General features: G+C 34.9%; 1 protein-coding gene across 2 annotated transcripts in view; it reads right to left on the bottom strand.

Annotated features, from left to right (window-relative positions):
- SMCHD1 (structural maintenance of chromosomes flexible hinge domain containing 1) overlaps nucleotides 1-19728 on the bottom strand; it is a 129258-nt gene that overhangs the window by 57995 nt on the left and 51535 nt on the right. For both annotated transcript variants that reach the window (XM_082853405.1, XM_082853406.1), the window contains exons 18-26: nucleotides 19072-19149; nucleotides 18873-18992; nucleotides 15060-15204; nucleotides 9592-9688; nucleotides 8152-8224; nucleotides 6026-6165; nucleotides 5256-5390; nucleotides 3058-3285; nucleotides 60-208 (exon numbers count right to left, since the gene is read on the bottom strand). In XM_082853405.1, coding sequence (XP_082709531.1) covers nucleotides 60-208; nucleotides 3058-3285; nucleotides 5256-5390; nucleotides 6026-6165; nucleotides 8152-8224; nucleotides 9592-9688; nucleotides 15060-15204; nucleotides 18873-18992; nucleotides 19072-19149 — 1165 coding nt within the window. The remainder of the gene's footprint in view (nucleotides 1-59; nucleotides 209-3057; nucleotides 3286-5255; nucleotides 5391-6025; nucleotides 6166-8151; nucleotides 8225-9591; nucleotides 9689-15059; nucleotides 15205-18872; nucleotides 18993-19071; nucleotides 19150-19728) is intronic.

Genomic DNA, 19728 nt, shown 5'->3' with positions numbered 1-19728 from the left:
CACTTTTGTCGCCGTATGCTGAATTTTGAAATACCTCAAAATATAATATGCCCACAAACCTTACTGTAAATGCACTTTCCAAAGACACATGATCATCTTGGAATGAAACCTGGCAATAGCGCATATCTTTTACAGATGTTGGTACTTGTACATCAGGAAGCAGACCCTGTAGTAAGTGCTCTTTGTTAATCTCAGGAGTCCAGTTAACCTAGAAGAAAAATTATATATATAATAATAATTTAAAGCTTAATCTAATGCCTTCCAACTGCCACTTATCTTACCAAAGACTCTTAAAATTATAACCCATCCTCCCCACCTCTAAGGAAAAAGCCCCTGATGACCAGATATGATGGTCGTTCATATATTACTATAATAAAAAAGTATCTTCCTCATTGTCTTTCCTGATAATGTTGCCACCATATCTTTCAATGCAATAAAATAAATATTCCTAAGTCATTTCTTTAGCTTTTGTCACAAGATTATCACTGTGGTCATTATAGTTTTAAAAAAATCATGTCAATCAAATCATGTGATCAATTCTGAGAATTAACAGTCACTCTGTTTTTTTGAAAAGAATCTTATTAATACAGGTTTTAAATGAGATCTAAGTGGACCTGATTCAGCAAGGTGAGAAAAAAAGTTAAATCCACTAATGTACTTAGCAGCCTGGTCACATCTTGATCTTAATCCACTCTGGAATGTTTTCAGCTCTAATTTTAACTTTATATCTCTTAAATTGCATATTTTGTTACCTGATCCATTTTTTAAGTTGATTACCCTACACTATCCTTTTAAACTTCCAATCCTTTCTATTTAAGAATTTTTACCTCAACTTTATGCTTTTAGCCTTCTATAGTTGTGATTCTTAAATCATTGATATTCTAATATTTTAATCCTAGTTTATGTTGTTCTTTCTTAGTTACCTTTTTTTTTAAAAAAATAAATTTATTTGTTTATTTTTGGCTGCGTTGAGTCTTCATTGCTGCGCGCGGGCTTTCTCTAGTTGCGGCTAGCGGGGGCTACTCTTCGTTGTGGTGCACAGGCTTCTCATTGTGGTGGCTTCTCTTGCTATGGAGCACGGGCACTAGGTGCGCGGGCTTCAGTAGTTGTCACTCGCGGGCTCTAGTGCGCAGGCTCAGCAGTTGTGGCACACAGGCTTAGCTGCTCCGCGGCATATGGGATCTTCTAGGACCAAGGCTCGAACCCATGTCCCCTGCATTGGCAGGTGGATTCTTAATGACTGCGCCACCAGGGGAGTCCTCTTAGTTACCTTTTTAAACCGTATTTTTATTCTTTATCATACCTTTTTTTCCTTTTTTTTAAATAATGGAAGCAGCAAGCAGGAGTTACACAAAAAGGCTTTCTTCTCTCACCCTAGTTGTGCTCTCTTTTCAATGAATTCCTACGTCAGTTTGGGTTGACTTTCCTCAAAACTGGAGAATTCGCTAAAGACTACAAAACCACTTTAAGCATATACACTTAATAAAAGTATTTAATATCCTTTATTATCAATAAAGGTGCATGTTTTAAAATGTTTGGAACCCAAGAAATATATAACTACTAGAATTGAGGCAAAATGTGTCAAAAGCTGGCCATGAGCTTAGAGAATGGCAAAAAGAAGGTTATATACAGAAAAAGGCTCTGAAGTCAATGTTTCTCCTTACCCTTAACATGAAAGTAAACTGTGGAAACATTATGAGAAAGCAAGGAATCAGTTCAGAAGCTAGGTTGCTGGTACCACTTTTAAACTACTTGCCTTCAAATCTGCTGACAGAGATAAAAATGGCTTGCCTCCCTTCCAAGCAGGATAAGGATTATTTATCTCGAAATCCTCCCTTCCCTCATTATGGAGAGGAAAATAAACTGGCTGGAGCAAGGGTTATTCCAAGTAAGATTTAAAAAATAATGTCAGCTGAATCCTGGTAAACAATTCTTTTAAAATATCAGATCCTATATTTGGAGACTCAGGATGGCTACAGAATACAGCAGTGCAAAAGAGTGGAATTCCCTGGTGGTCCAGTGGTTAGGACTCCACACTTTCACTGCCGAGGGCCTAGGTTCGATCCCTGGTCGAGGAACTAAGATCCCACGAGACACACGGCATGGCCAAAAATAAATAAATAAATAAATAAAATTAATTAATTAAAAACTCTAACCATTTTGATTTGGTTCTCTGTTAAGTGAGCTGTTGAAGTTTCAACATATAGATTTACCCTATCAAGGAACAAATGATACATTTAGATGGCAGGTCTATGAGGACCATCTGAAGCTACTGAGAACTGACAAAAGCATTGTCTAAGGATCACACTTTCAGAGATTGCTATACCAATTTCAAATGGCCAAATCAGGAGTCTGTAGTTAACAATACTGTTTTACCATTTTCCTTTAACAGACTTTTTATTTAGTGCCTTCAGAATAGCTACAAAAACACTGCTTTGGTTGGGGACTTCCCTGGTGGAACAGTAGTTAAGAATCTACCTGCCAATGCAGGTGACACAGGTTCGATCCCTGGTACAGGAAGATGCCACATGACACAGAGCAACTAAGCCCGTGCGCCACAACTACTGAGCCTGCGCTCTAGAGCCTGCAAGCCATGACTACTGAAGCCTGTGCTCTGCAACAAAGACAAGCCACCACAATGAGAAGCCCGTGCACCGCAACAAAGAGTCCCTGCTCACCGCAACCAGAGAAAGCCTGTGTGCAGCAGCGAAGACCCAACACGGCCATAAATAAATAAAATTTACAAAACAGACAAACACTGCTTTGGTCAAGTGGTGATCTTGATTCTGAGTATAGAAATACAGTTCATCAGGACTGGAATTTTGTTTAGGTGTCAAAATCATTTTTCTAAGCATGAATTTGTCACACATGAATCATTCAACATTTCAATCTAGTGCATGAAAAAGTATCTTATTTAGCCCGGGATTTTATATAACAGTACTATTTTTCTTTGATAAGCTTCTTCTTAGAGGATAGCCTATAAAACTTGTACAGAGTCTTCCAAGCAAGAAAATGAACAGAATTCTTGCAAATAAACAATCTGTTTGAGATACTTACTTTAATTTTCTCTGCTAAAGCTGATGTTATATGGATTTCTCTTTCTCCTTCATCATACATTTGAAAAATAAGGTTATGCATAATATCTCCTGCTATCCAATTAACCTCATCCTGATGTTTGATCTGGATTGCCTTTTGTCCTTCTACACTGAATATCTGTAATCTTGCAACATGGCTACTGGGAAGCAACTTAATAGTCTTCTCCACAGGTGCCACATCTTTACAACTCTAGGAAGAGAGGAAAACACAAATATATACTGAATGACATCTGTAATGAAAACACAGTTTTTGGCTTTAATGGTGAATCTTCCATATTGCTTAAGAATTTATTTCCAATATTATGGGAGATCATCTTATATACTGTTAACATTCATAGATTTTCTCATTAAGAGGATACTACAGTATTAATAATTCCATATTTTATACCATCAAGTTATAAATAATGACAGGGGCCACATTCTTAAAACCAAAAACTAGCATATCTGGACTTAAAAGAACTTCCTTCCCCTTTATTTGTAAACTTACTTAAAAGTGTTGCAAACCTGTGAAATTTTAATCATATGACACAGATTTGGTGACCAGCATTTATTAATAAAAATAAAGGTGTAATAAATTAAGAATTTTCCATAAATTAAAGATAAATATTGCAATAAAATGTTATTTAATGAGCTTCTAGAGCTTTTTCAATTCATTTTACATTGGGGTGAGTGGACAGAGTTGCTTGTAGCTAGATGAGGACTCTAGATGCCCCTAAAGGTTGAGCTGGCGTATTTATAATTTGTTATGGGCATATCAGTGTTCCAAAGATCAGTAACGATGAGCTTGTGTGCTACATAAATTGATTTTAGGCACACAAAATTAAAACACTACATAATTATTTCAGAATCTAGGTGTAGTGCATTTCACAGGATACAAAAAATTCACATAAGTCTAAGCTTAAAATACCTCTACAATCCTATTTCACTCATGTCTCCTTCCTCATCCAGTTGCAGTCATTTTACTGAAGCCCATTCACATGAACAATGACATATTCAAAATTCCTACCTCACAGGGTATCAGGCAAATAATCCATCCCCTATTATAAGCACATCTTATTTGCCTGGCTCAAACTTAAGAGTCACTGCTTCTGGATAATATGTTCTAACTGCAGGTTACAAGATATACCTTGGTCTTTGTCTTAACTGACCAGAACTCTTGGTTCTGCCTGTTGCTGCTCTGTAGTATTTACATAATTATATGTAAATGCTCTCTTGCTCTCAAGCCCAGATTTCTCCCTAACTCCAAGTCTTTTTCCTGAATCTCCTGATCTTTTGCAAGATATGGTATGCTCAAAAATATGTTGCCCACATTATTGAAAAAAGGAAATGCACAACAAATATTTGAAGATTATCAAATATAACCAGCTTCAAAAGAAAAGAATTAGAATAAAGTCAAATCATTTCATTCTAATGTAAAAAAATAAAAGCTTTTACCCTTTTGAGGCTCAAGATATGTTAGCTGATATATACTTAGTAGGAAAAACATTGGTTAATCAACTGATCAAGTAATTTATCATCTACTAACCATATCAATTATGAAGAAATCACATTTAGGTATTTTACTTGTATAAGTATTTGTTATCCCATTTAGCAGTCTTAGGAAACCAAATGCTTATATCAACTGCCTGTCCTTCTCTAGGCTGGCTTCACCTTCAGCCATGATGTATATCCAATAACCAGTATCCTACTGGCACATTAACACAGCAATCTCTTTATAGGAAAACACTACTGAAAAACCATGTATTTACTTTGTTAATTATACACACATATTAAATGTTCATATATCCTTCCTTCAGTGGTGGTTCCATAGGGACATTTACCAAACTTTCTAACAAACAAGTGTAAACTGTAAGAAATAAGAGAATAAAATAAAACTGATAATTGTCACATTTTAATATAGGAAAAAAAAATTTTAGGAACATGTAATCAATAATAGCTATAGATATTATAAAAGGTTTGATCAAGAAAATTACTAATATTTGATACAAAATGTTATTTACTATACCATTTCATTTTTGCCTTTTCTTCCCTCTGGCCAGAAGAATCACAAATATCTCATTTTAAAAAGTCAAACAACTTTACATAAAATATTATAAAGCTGTTAAAGAATATTTGTATGAAGACTCAATATAATACCAATGAATAACAGTAACAACTTACAGGTATTTCAATTTTTGCTTTAAGCGTCTGGTCTTTTTTGATATTCTGAACTTGAATTGCTGGTCCTGACAAAATACTGGTTCCAGAACTACTGCAATCCACAACATAGAGTGGAAGGTTTGGAGCACCTGAAAACTATTGGAAGCGTACAAAATAATTTAAGACCTCAATCAAATGTAACTTATTATTCAATAACTGTTATTTAAATTTTCAAACAATTTAGTACAGCTACTATTTCCGGCTATAAATTAGAAAACTATAAATATAATTCACTAATATACTAGACAATTTCTGAATGAAAAGAGTAAGTTTCTATAATTCTAGGTAAAATTTGTTGATTTTGGAAGAAAAACCAACTTCCTAAACCATTATTCTTTCTTTTTTAACACCACCTATTTGGGTTTTCCTTTCCTTTTTGTGCTCTTTTACTCATATTCATTTATCCATCCATCCCCAATCCTAAAGGATATTTCCACCATCCTACTCATAAATTAAATACTTCATCTGAAATGAGGAGGATGGACTAAGGAAGGAGAGGGGAGGAATCTGTGGTCCAATACTTGGCACAGCTGGCATCATTACTGGCTTAGGGATGCTGAAAACTATTGACAATGAGATAGCCCAAAAATTTCTCCATGGAATAATCATTACACAATCTAGATACAATATAAGGCTTACTATGAAGGAGCCAAAAGATATAGTGATTTAGTGATTTCCATTTAGTACCACGGGACTCAAAATCTACATATTCTTATCTTATAACAGCTTACCTTACAATGAACAATCAATTTTGGTTGTGCTGTTATATTGTCTGATTCATCCAAAACTTCTACCTGAAATGGGAAAGCTGTTCCATTTTCTATAACTAAAATTTCAGAATCAGGTTTCACTTTCAATCGATGAGGGGGACCTACCAGAAAATTATATAATAAAATAGAGATTCAAGTTTCTAAAACTGAAATGTTAAAACAGCAAAAGAAACAGCTTTTAACATTTCAAGTTTTAATATCTTTTAAATAATGCCAAGAGAGAAAAAAGAAATATCCATGTTTAATCATTTCTATCCCCCAAATGCATATATTCTATACATCACGAGAGTGGTCTCAATTATATTAAAATGTTTGATGTCTAGACTTAGTTTTATGTAACAAGCTAAGACATGGTGATAACTCATGTTAGAAATCACCCAAATGTGAAATACTAAAAAGATTCTGGAAAAAAGTATTCAAGAATAAAAATAAAAGTTTATTAAACTACTTTTTTATTTACTACTTTTAACTTTACACAATGAGACTGATTTCTCAGGCACACTATATACCTGTCTCAGGTAATTTTGTTCAAAGGATCAGTTCATATAATGACATAACCAGATAACTTACTTGTTAAGACTGCCCACAACACTTTGATATCCTAAGCAAGCTGCACCACAAGTTTCCTCTAAACTAATAAAAGAGGGTTTATATTTCTGCACCAAGATGACCTGATGTGCCCTATAAACACTGATATTTTAAAATACAATTTATGCTAAATAATGGGAACACAAGTTTACAAAGAACAGTTATATCAAAGAACAGTGTTTTTACCATATGCCAACTCTGTTCTCAGAATCCTTACAATGATCTTGATCAAGAAGGTAATATTATTATCCCCATTTTATGGATGAGGAAACTGGGACCCAGAGAGATTAAGTATTCTGTCCAGGTCACATGGCTACTAAATGGCAGACTCAGGTTAGATCCTAATTTTGTAATTTGAAACCTCTTGACCATTATCACTACACAGTCCCACTTGCTACTTTACCACGTTTACTCGCAAATTCTAAAAAAATATTAGAACTATCTGGTTAATAAGAATTTCCTTTGAGTAGATTTGAGTAATCCATACGTTTTAGCTAACCTCTTAAAATAAAAGCATTGTAAGTAAGTATTAACACATAACAGTTTTTTCTTATACGTCTACCAACGGGCCAATCTTTACTTCCAAATCAATTCATGCCTCAGGGAAAGCTCAAACTACACGAATTTGTGAAAGGAAATAGCTATTTTGTTTCTTTTCATTAAAACCAGTAAAAAAGGTCATATATGGACAAAGATATGATCTCAGTATTATTAATATTAGAGCTAAAACTTTCATAACAAGTCCTGTTCTAGGTGTTGTACAGCATATGCACTTCTCACTCTGCACAGTACTGTGTTAATGAGAACTCATGCATATTGGAAGTGTATCCTCCACTGAGTTACCACCGAAACCATGCAAAGTAAGGGCTGCCCATATTAACTCATTTAATCCTCACAAAAACCCTGTGAATTATGTATTATCTCATTTTACACATGAGAAAACCGAGGCACAGAACAAGTGTACCTCACTGGTAAGTGTCAGAGCTTAGATTCAAACGCAGAAGGGCCGATGCTAGAATATACTCTTTGAACCTCCACAATAGACTGATTCTCAAATTAGCTGGCTTTTTCTACCCTAACTTTACTGCAACTTCATTTACGAGTTGATAAATCATTATTCAAATTAACAACATAAAAGCATAAGAAACTTTCCTTCTTAAAATATTAAATATTTAGTTATATCAGAAAAAGGACAGATCCAGTTCTAACGTAAGTCTAATTAGTATATCCTTAAGAACAGTTCCCCAATATAGTTTCAATATTCACATTTTTCTCCCGAGATTATTTTTAGAACTTCACTCAAGTCTTTCTAAACGTTTTCCTGTCTTTTATTTTTAACTGGTCATTTCTGTTAGCACTATGTTTGTCATTCAAATGTATTTTCAAGATTTGTACCATATCCAAACCAAAAAACACTTCACCTTTATAAGTGTCATTATATTTTATCATAAGAATATTATTTAAAAGGTAATTAGGAATATTTCTTAAAGTAATATTACCTGGCAGTAATCTAATTTTCAGATTCTTTGAGTCTTCTTTTAAACCCGGAAAAATAACCTTCAGATTAAAAGTCTGTTGAAAAAATTATTTTAATTAAATTTAAGTCCTAAATAAATACTTAAGTAATTTACTACCTCAATTCTGATTTACTTTTTGCTTTTCATTTTCATACCATTATAGAAATCTACTCAGCAAATTTATATTGACTAAAATTATCATATATATGTATGAAAGAGATGCAGGTGAAAAAACTGATTTATATTGCCTTCTTTATAGATAATACTATCTTTGAATTCAAAAGGCATAACCTCTGAATAATTATCAGAATTAGGATGGGCACTATAAAAAATGTGGAAAGTAGTGAAATGGAAATAACCCAATATCTAGACATATCTAAAAACAATGCAGTGTTCTAGATTAGATCCTGGAATAGAAAAATAATTGTGGAAAAACTGGGAAAATGTTAAAGCCCAGAGTTTTGTTAATAGTATTATATCAATGTTAACTTCTTAGTTTGGATAAATATATAATAGTTGTATAAGATGTTAGGAGAGGAAGCTGGGTGAAGAGTATATGTGAACTCTCTATACCATCTCTGAAACTCTTCTGTAAAACATAATTATTTCAAAATAAGAAGGTTTTTAAAATCTAGAAATCTTTTTAGCAAGTTTATCTTACTAAAGTCAAATTTTCCACACTTTTCAAGTTCTTTTTCCAGAAAAAGCTTAATTCAGAAAGATGTACAGAACTTGCTCTTTAATTTGATTAGGTTATACAATGCAGTATAGTATACAGTACTTAAACTTACATGCTCTATTTTAAACATTATTTTGATAGGGAAAATTTTTAAAATATATATTGAAGGTAATGATACAATGGAAAAAAAGTAACACAATACTTAAGTTACTAGCCACAGTGTTCACATTAGTCATATTAATCTATTAGCTACTTTATATACTTAACTGAAAAATTACCTTATTGGAGTTTGTCTTTACTATCTCTAACCTTATTCCTCCCAAAACACTTCCCTTATACAAATACCAAACCCAATACTTTTACAGAAGTGAGCTAAAGTTTCTCATATTTTTGTTCCTATTCTAAGAAAAACACTGAAAAATGGAAAAACTTACAGAGAAGAAAGAAGCAACATAGTACTAGATAACTGTTGTAAACGGCTTTGAATGCAAAAAGACTGGAATGAAAATGAAGACAGTTGAAAATATTTAATTCATAAACGTTTAACAAACAACAGCAGCAAATATGCTGGTCTTCTCAAGAGATGTAAATGGTAATGGTATGTCGGGTGACATGATCCTGATTAATTCCTAAGAACCTGACATTACTGTCATCTTGTCACAAAAATAGGTTTTTAAATTTCCAATTTCATTTTTACCATATAAGAAATAACATGCATTATAACATGTATGTACAATGCTTACCTTGCCTTGACAAGAGTTTACAGGGCCCTTAGCTGTAACACCTCGAATGACACAATTTGGGCCATTGGTTATTTCTTCATAATTGAAAGATAAACCACTGGAAAAAATAAATTATTTTTTAACTTTCCCTCCATTACCTACAAATAAGCTGCAAATGTTCTTTTCTCTTTTCTTTCTTTTTTTTTTCCTAGCTGTGCCACATGGCTTGCAGGATCTTAGTTCCCTGACCAGGGATTGAACCCGGGCCCTCAGCAGTGAGAATACGAAGTCCTAACCACTGGACTGCCAGGGAATTCCTGCTGCAAATGTGTTTGTCTTCTCATATGACATTCTCATTTTTAATTCAGTTTTCTAATAAAATTGTATTTTTTTAAAAGAGAGAAATAAATGAACAGAAGCAAATTCCCATGAGATTTTTACAAAGAAAAATGATCCAACAAGTATTAATAAGTGATACCATTCGTGCAGTGAGTAAAGATACAAGGTAGGAAACAATGAAATGCTAGACCATGTATACAGGCCAAAGAAAATGAAACATCCAAATCGATCAGGCTTAAAGATGTCTACAGACTTTGTCCTGGATTCTTTCAAATCCTTCACCCACAGGGATTTTAGAGACTTTCTGGCACCTATTAAACTGAATGGCAATTTTAGATAAAGTCCAAATAATTAAGTGCAGCCTTGTGCTAATGTAACCTTGCTAGAATGTATACTGAGACCCTCTAATCTACTACTATGAGTAATGTGATTCCTAAACCACCTTTGACCACCTGTAGATACTTACAGTGTCAACATTTTACTCTGTAAGGGGTAAGGTGATAAAAAAGGAGGAAAGATATACCATGATGGAGAAAAGACCTAATTTTTCTGAAGACTGAAATTAAATATTTAGATATTATCTGAATAAGCTGTAAAAATTAAATAACATGGCTTGTTTGAAAAAAGCTCTAAAGAGGCATGTAAGGTAAAATAAACTCCCTGAGAAAGATGGACATTAACCACAGACATCTACTTTCACTATCTCTTAAAGCCTCATTAATATAAGAACAAAGGGATTCCTTTTATTTACTTTTAAAGGCAAAGATATGGGAGGTATGGAAGAAGAGACAAGGACAATAGAAATTATCTGCTAGAAAAAAGGATAGACAAGTGGCAAATGACCTAGTAACTTCCCAAGAAAACTGAACTGTGAAACAGCAATGGAAGAAGCTCAAAACCAAGATATACCACAGAATTCCCAGGTACCATTAAGGAACTGGTGTTATTAGGTACCCCTAGAAGCAGGGCCAAAAAGAAAGGCCAAAAAAAAAAAGGTGGGGGGTTGATTAAAATTTCGATCCCCAGATCTCCCCTCTCCACCTCTGGCAGATGACTGGAAAATTATTCTCTGAAAAGGTTTAAGCAGAGAATCTGTGAACCTGGGCACAAAAAGTAAGTCGCAGGAAAGGGTAAAATACTAAAAAGAATACAAGGGTAATCCTGAACGGACCGCATAGGGATACTGAGACCTTTTCATTCCCATTCCTACCCTAGTCTTGCTCTTGGACTGGCTAGGAACCTGGACAGCCAAATTATTCCCCTCCAGGCAAGAGACTAAAGATTGTTCTTTGAGCAAACTACCCAGCCCAAGAAAAAGACCTCAAGATACAACAGGATTTCCCCCAACAAAATGTTACAGACAGATCATCCTGTAGTGGAGTTCACACTCAACAGCCTCTCCCAAACTCTCACACTCAACAGTCTCTCCCAAACTCCTATGTGCATTTTAGTTCTCCATCAGATATAAAAGCAGATGACCAAAGATTAACCAGATATATGAAGAAACAGATCAAAATCCAACAAATAAAAAGCAACTAACTTGGAGACAATAAACATTATCAGTGTAGGTAACCTTTTTTTAAAAACTACCATTTATTTATCAGCAAAAAAAAAAAAAAAAATGTGTTACATTCATAAAACAAGAACAGAATCTACAAAAGAACATTCGGAGAACCAGGAAGAACACTTGGAAATTAAAAATACAGCAAAAGGAAAAACTCAATGGAAAGATATAAACATAAAATTGAGAAAGTCTGTCTAAAAGTAAAACAAAAACACAGAAAGATTAAGAAAAATGGAAAAATTAGGAAAATCAGAGAACCAGTCCCAAAGGTACATCATCAAATAAATAAGGATCCCCCCCCTCAAAAAAAGAGAAAACCGTGATGATGGAAGGTAGAAAATGAAGTACTTCAAATAATGAAGAGACCTATACAAAGATGTACCATTATAAAATTTTGCCCTGTTGAGAATTAAAAGTGGGTCCCTATAAGCTTCCAGACAGAATACATAGGAAACATAAAAAGGAAAGTTAATCAGAACAAGTTTAAATTTATCAGCAACAGGAGAAGCTAAAAGGCAAAAATGGAGCAATGTTTTTATAATTTCGATGGAAAGTAGTGTTCAACTTTCAATTAAATCAATCAAGTAGAATACAGACATTTTCAGAGCAATAATTTTATCTTACATGTAAATCCTTTCTTAGGAAACTAGTGAATAATGTACTCCAGCAGAAGGTAAGGGACAAGGGATTCTTTCAAAATTGAAGACCCAGGGAAGGTTAAATGCTAAATAAAATAAGCTACTTAACAATCTCACAAATTCAGGAATGTTTCCTCAAGGACCTGAGAGCGAACTCTACGAAATTTAATCATCAATAAAGGTAAACCCCTATCTCCCAGTTTCCTGGGCCTAACTTCTGATCAACTGACTCCAAATTGCAAACTCTACTCCCAGTCATAAAGATACTTAGCAATTTTTCTTGAAAACATGAATGTGATAGATTTTATTTACTTACCCATGTAACAGAGTAAGATTTCCTTCCTTGCAATCTCTATCAGATTGTGATGAGAATAATCACATTCTGGTTTACTGATTATTCAATAACAAAATTGTCTTCTTTCTCTTCTACCTTTGTGAAGAAGTTTTCTAGCTTGACAGTAGGTTTTGTTTTTACTATATTTCCCCAACACAAAAGACAAAGGGTACTCCCAGGATGAAAGTGAAGGAAGATCACAGAAGGACAAATGTAACAAGCGTAAGAACAACTGATCCAGACCAGAGCACATGGCAAAGTTCCAAGAAAGATGTCTACAAGAGTATGAAACTGAGGGACTTCGCTGGTGGTGCAGTGATTAAGAATCCGCCTGCCCTTGCAGGGGACATGGGTTTGAGCCCTGGTCTGCGAAGATCCCACATGTCGTGGAGCAACTAAGCCCGTGAGCCACAACTACTGAGCCTGCGTACCACAACTACTGAAGCCTGCATGCCTAGAGCCCATACTCCACAACAAGAGAAGCCACCACAATAAGCCCACGCACCGCAACAAAGAGTAGCCCCCACTCGCCGCAACTAGAGAAAGCCCACGTGTAGCAACGAAGACCCAATGCAGCCAAAAATAAATAAACAGAGAAAAAAATATGAAACTGATAGGTTATCTATGTACCAAGCATCTTGAGAAGAGACCAGGCAACTGGCAGAGAGTTACTTAGCAAAGAAAAAAAGAACAACAGTTGTGCAATGAAGAAAGTAATTAGCACTTACATAATCATAATAAAGCAAGCACTAAATACTGATCAAGCCAGAATACAACTTTAATGAAGAATGTGGGAATAGGAAGGAGGTTTATTTGTAATGTAAGTGGCAACAAGAGAGTGTGTCCTCATCTTCCATAAGTCAAGAGATAATGCTTAAAACTGAAGAATCAAGAAGTAACAATATAAAAGTTACTTAGAGGGCTTCCCTGGTGGCGCAGTGGTTGAGAGTCTGCCTGCCAATGCAGGGGATACGGGTTCGTGCCCCGGTCCGGGAAGATCCCACATGCCGCGGAGCAGCTGGGCCTGCGCGTCCGGAGCCTGTGCTCCGCAACGGGAGAGGCCACAACAGTGAGAGGCCCACACAGTGCAAAAAAAAAAAAAAAAAAAAGTTACTTAGATATGTGCAATAGGTACCAAAACATTCAAGTAAGAAAGCTGAAAGTGGTTCTGAGAAGTCGATTGTGGGTGGGGTGGAGAGGGCAGAGGAACTACTCTTTTTTTATCCAACTATTTGATTCTTTAGGCTACATGTGTGAATGATTTTTTGTTTAATTTAGTTAACACTGAGAAAAAAACAAACAAATTTACTGAAGGTAAATTCACATAGCCAGGCCACCAAGATTTTTTTTTAAGCCCCAAATCTTAATTACCAGTATGTACGTGTGATAGAGACTTTGTGTGTAAGAATGTCCTATCAAGGATAAGAAGGAAGTTTAATTGAAAACAGGGGTCAACTAATGCACAAATATTTTCCATTTGTGACTAGACATTATTTTTAGTGTTTCTTATTAAGCACATAGATGCTTAAGTATTCAACTCTTCCATTATGGTTTAATATTCAAATGAATATAATATGTCAAAATCACTTTTTGCAACTCATTTTCAATATTTTTTGTAACTCTGTTTTGTTTTTCAGGAACTTAACCATGGTATAAATCTGGACACTAAACTAGTCTGTGAGCTTCTAGAAGGCAAATACTATGCTCTTATTCACTTCTATATCTCCAGCTGGCAAATGCCTGGAATACAGTACGTAGTCAAATGATTAAAAGAGTGAACAATTACACCAACAGGGGAAAAAAGTACACGGCGATAGCAAAAGCATACATTAAAATGTGGGCCCAGGGACTTCCCCGGCAGTCTAGTGGTTAAAACTGCGCTCCCGCTGCAGGGGGCACGGGGTTCAATCCCTGGTTAAGGTATGATCCTGCGTGCCTCGCAGCGCGGCCAAAAAAAAAACAGTGTCTCCAAAAACGACAAATTTGGCAGAAATTTGAAAAACAAGAATTCTTCCTACGCACCTCAAAAAAAGGTAATGGAAAACAATGAACATCCTCAATTATATAACTGGACACATTGTTTTTCAGGGCTATTTTTTAATATAAGCCAATCATGTCCCTCTATAGAGCTCTTAAGTAAAGGCAAATTCTAAGGAAGGACACAATTTCCATGGAAAGTGTAAACTTTATTGCTATGGTTTTAAAAGCAAACCAAAATAAATTTTATTAGCAGGTTAAAAACCCACCAGTAGGTAACCACTAAGTTTAAATGGCCATAATTTCTAAGCAAACAACAAAATAAACATGGTATGGTTTATAAAATTGCCAGGAGAAGTCATATTATACTTGCAAAAAGAAATGGACTAAGACAGAACTATATCAGTCTCACCCAAACAACTGTAACAGTAAATTCAGTCAAAACAAACTTTATTGAGGTAATGTATGTATGACACTACAGCCACAGAGAATAGACTGGGACTAAACAAATCCCCCAGATATCATAAAATATCCACTAAGCATTTTAAATAATAAATCTGAAGTTAACCGAACATAAATAATTTAAGCTAAAAAAAGAAAAAAGTGAATACTTAGCAAATATGAAAACTCAGATTACCTTGCTTCAAAAACTGGCTGAATATCAGTTGATAGTTGACTAGCATGACCAAATTCATCCTGAAACTCCAGAGGGATATTGAATGGGACTCCAACACGAAAAGGAAGATCCAAAAGACCAAAGAAAAATTTCTCTGGTTTACCCTCTTAATAAAAAAAAATAAACATGAAAAGAAAATTCATCGGTCAGAAGATTCATTGTAGGTAGAAACATCCATTATATATATGGAAGATTAGACTACAATAAAGATGGCATTTTAAATCTGTGCAAAGTTTATATAAATTATATCTATAATCCACCTGTGAAAATAATAAAGCTAGAACTTTATCTCACACCATGTATAAAAGTCTAGAGATAGAGATAAATGTGTTTTTAAACTATGAAATTTTCGAATATAATAAAGGAATATGTTTATAATTTTATCATAGGAAAAACTAAGGCAAAACACAATACTCAACAGCTATACAATGATGTATTTGATAAAGTTCAAAATATTTTATTAGATACAAAGTTAACAGAGAAGCTCTATATGAGAAAGTACTTCCAACGTATGCAATAAAGGATTAAAATCCACAATACATTAAAACTTCCTATAAAGATAACAGTTTCAAGTCATCCCCTGGGAAATTATTAGAAATGCAAATTCGAGGGCTCACATCATCCTACTGAGTCAGAAACTCCAGGAGTGAGGCCCACCAGTCTGCATTTTAGTAAGCCCAGCAGGTGGTTCAGGTAAAACTTAAATTTGAGAACTACAGCTTTACACTATTAAAATAGGCATAGTAGGCACTTCCCTGGTGGCACACTGGTTAAGAATCCGCCTGCCAATGCAGGGGACACGGGATTGATCCCTGGTCTGGGAAGATCCCACATGCCACAGAGCAACTAAGCCCATGCACCACAATTACTGAGCCTGCACTCTAGAGCCTGTGAGCCATGACTGCTGAGTCCAAGTGCCACAACTACTGAAGCCGGCACGCCTAGAGCCCGTGCTCCACAACAAGAGAAGCAACTGCAGTGAGAAGCCTGCGTACCATAATGAAGAGTAGCCCTCGCTCCGTGCAACTAGAGAAAGCCCGTGTGCAGCAGCAGCAAAGACCCAGCACAGCCAAAAGTAAATAAAATAAATTAAAAAAAATAAAAAATAAAATGAAATAGGCATAGTAAAGGAACAGACTTTCACAGATGACAATGTCCAATAAAGGCTAGAAGAGGTACACAACCTAATAATTAAATAATTTAACCACCAACTAGGCTAAATATTATAATATAGGTTAGCCAGGAATGAGCATAGGGAAACAAGAACCTTCAGTCTGTTGATGAGGGTACAAAACCTTTTGGGAGGGCAACCTGACAGTAAATATGTATAAAATGTTAAAGCACACACATTGCAGTTGGCAATTCTACTTCTTGGTATCCACTCTAGAGATATTCAAGCACTTGTACACAAAGCATCATAATTTTTTTCCGTATAGGAATGTGATTTGTAACAGCCAAAAACTTGGAAACACCTGAAATGTTCATCAAAGAAAACTGCTGAACTACAGCATGTCCATACTGTAGAATGTTCCACAGGTGTATTTAAAGAACATGATCTGTATGTACAAAAAGGAACACTCCCCAAGGTGGTTGTCTGATTAGAGAAGGCAAGGTAATCACAGGCACTTAAATCAGCTCTCTAAAACCCCATAAAAATGTGGCACTACAGAGATTTTTTTCAAAGAGGCCTAAACCTACAAAAACAATGAACAAGAAAAAAGACAACAGTAACAGAATTTGAAAGCTGGAGAATATATGGGCAAGTATAACTGACTTAGCAGAAAGACTCAAGAAATCAAATCCTCAATCATCAACAAAGCAAGCAGGGAGCCAATTTAATTCACACTATATTAACACTCAAAAGTCTCAAGAATGGCTCTATCAAGTAGGAGTGAAATTGAAATAAAAAAGGAAGACTTGTTCAAGTTTGTTTGAGAAACAGTTCCTCAGATCCCCACCCCTCAACACACAGAGCCAGTCAACTGCCTTCCTCATCTTCAGCAATATCTGGAAGGTTTCTTCTCCAGGAAAGGTTAAGAGTTGGTCCAAGGAGTAAGGGACACAGCACTACTGAAAGCATTACAGTTTACTGAAAATAGGAAAATCAAGTGAAAGATCAATACTGAACATGAGCAATCCCACAACTGGGCATATACCCTGAGAAAACCATAATTCAAAAAGAGTCACGTACCACAATGTTCACTGCAGCTCTATTTACAATAGCCAGGACATGGAAGCAACCTAAGTGTCCACCAACAGATGAATGGATAAAGAAGATGTGTACATATACACAATGGAATATTACTCAGCCATAAAAAGAAACGAAATTGAGTTATCTGTAGTGAGGTGGATGGACCTAGAGTCTGTCATACAGAGTGAAGTAAGTCAGAAAGAGAAAAACAAATACCGTATGCTAACACATATAAATGGAATCTTTAAAAAAAAAAAAAAAGGTTCTGAAGAAGCTAGGGGCAGGACAGGAATAAAGACACAGACATAGAGAATGGACTTGAGTACATGGGGAGGGGGAAGGGTGAGCTGGGACAAAGTGAGAGAGTGGCATGGACATATATACACTACCAAATGTAAAATAGATAGCTAGTGGGAAGCAGCCACATAGCACAGGGAGATCAGCTCAGTGCTTTGTGTCCACCTAGACAGGTGGGATAGGGAGGGTGGGAGGGAGACGCAAGAGGGAGGAGATATGAAGATATATGTATACGTACAGCTGATTCACTTTGTTATACAGCAGAAACTAACACACCACTGTAAAGCAATTATACTCCAATAAACATGTTAAAAAAATAAATACTGAATATGAAACCTCTAACAGTCTTCCCCCAGCTTGGCTCCCCAAATGCTGGCACCCAGGTGTTTACACTCCACTCTGGGAAATCTGAACAGCCAAAGAGAAAAAAACCTAAAATTCTCTTATCATAATCTCCCCAAATGATATAAACACTCTCGAATGTTCTATTCTTAACTGTGTGCAAATAGCTAGTAATGTAAGAGAGCATCTAATAGAAAGGACCCAGAGCAGACGTGTAAAAAAGCAACATGGAGGAAACAAGCTATGAATAAAGTTTGAAAGCGTCAAGAAAAAATGCCACTATTATTAATAGCCTCAGAGAATTAATAGATACTGAATCCATGAAGTTGGAGAAAATACTTTGAAAAGGGAATAACCAGAGAATATTTCAGAAACTAAAAAAATTATAGCAGAAAGGAAAAATTCAATAGAAAGTGTCGAACATCATGTTAAAGAAGTCTCTTGTAAAGTACAGAAATAAAACCAAGAGATGTAAAGCAGAAAAAACAGTATTAGTACACCAGTCAAGAGGTCCAACGTCTTAACACTAGATGTTGTAAAAAGAAAAAACAGAGTAGGAAATCAAAGTAACTCAAGAAAAATCCCTAGAATTTAAAATTTCAGAAATTGGGACCCCCCCACACACACACAAAAAATTATCCTAACTTCTGGGGATTGCGGAAGAGGGAGAATAGGGGCGGTTGGACTGGGAGTGGAGGGTGTTTAACATGCAAAAGTTAGGAATCAGAATAACTTTAGACTCTACCAGTAACAAGGGAAGCTAGAAAACAATGATGCTTTCAAACGTTTATAAGGAATATGATTACCAAGCAGAATTATAAAGCCATTCTAAGACCAAGATGGTTATACAATTGGTCAAACATCTTTTATTAAATTACCTGTTTTCCTCTTGATTTAAAATGCCACCTTTAGCATACAGAGTTACATACTGGTGTTTTGCTTACCTTTGACAGAAAATTTAATTGCTTTAGATGGTAGTGGTCTTCCTGCATAAGTGTCTGCATTACTTTCATTCAGTACAACTTGTAATTTCAATGTATAATTCCCCAACTTTTGAATATTTTCTGGACAAATTAAGAAGAAATTAAAATTCAAGTAAATGTAATACTGATAGAATTTTTAACATTCAGAATAATAACTCACCCATTTTTTTAAACCAGTAAGGCCATTTTCCTCCATGTTGACTAATATGTGAAATGATTTCTTTATTTCCATTTGGAGCTTAATAAAAGAAAAAAATTTTGAGAAATTAAATATAGAACATGAATAAGAAATGTCACACTAGCATCAAATGTCTACCTGCTATACATTTTTTAAGGTAGTTTTGAAACCTCGAAAAATCTAAAGCTATCCTATTCAAGTCAATAGCATAATGAAAATTTATTCATTCAGCTGATTAAAATTCCTTTATTTCAATTCTTAAAAATGTATCTGTAAATAAGCTTAACTGGCACAAACAAAAGAATATAGAAATAATTTTCTTTTGACATTGAAAATCATTTCTTTAAAAGTTTTCTTAAAGAGGAAAATAGCATACTTTATTTACATAGAGTAATCTCTAAGACCTAGTGCTCTATTAAGAGAAAAAAGCAAGACCTAAAGTAGAAGAAAACAAATAGAAGGATGATATCACTTCTCTGAAATATTCCTTGTTATTTATTTTTGACTTTGGAATTACATGACTTAAAATATTCACAAAATAGAATTAAAATAAAGCAATTCATAAGCAAAACCAAAATGTAGGTAGGCGATATGACCATATTAAAAAATTTTTTTTAATTATTTCAACTGACTTCAACT

The sequence above is a fragment of the Leucopleurus acutus genome (assembly GCF_964270905.1).
Source record: "Leucopleurus acutus genome assembly, chromosome: 13".
Classification (NCBI taxonomy): domain Eukaryota; kingdom Metazoa; phylum Chordata; class Mammalia; order Artiodactyla; family Delphinidae; genus Leucopleurus; species Leucopleurus acutus.
This window is presented reverse-complemented; position numbering and strand designations above follow the sequence as displayed.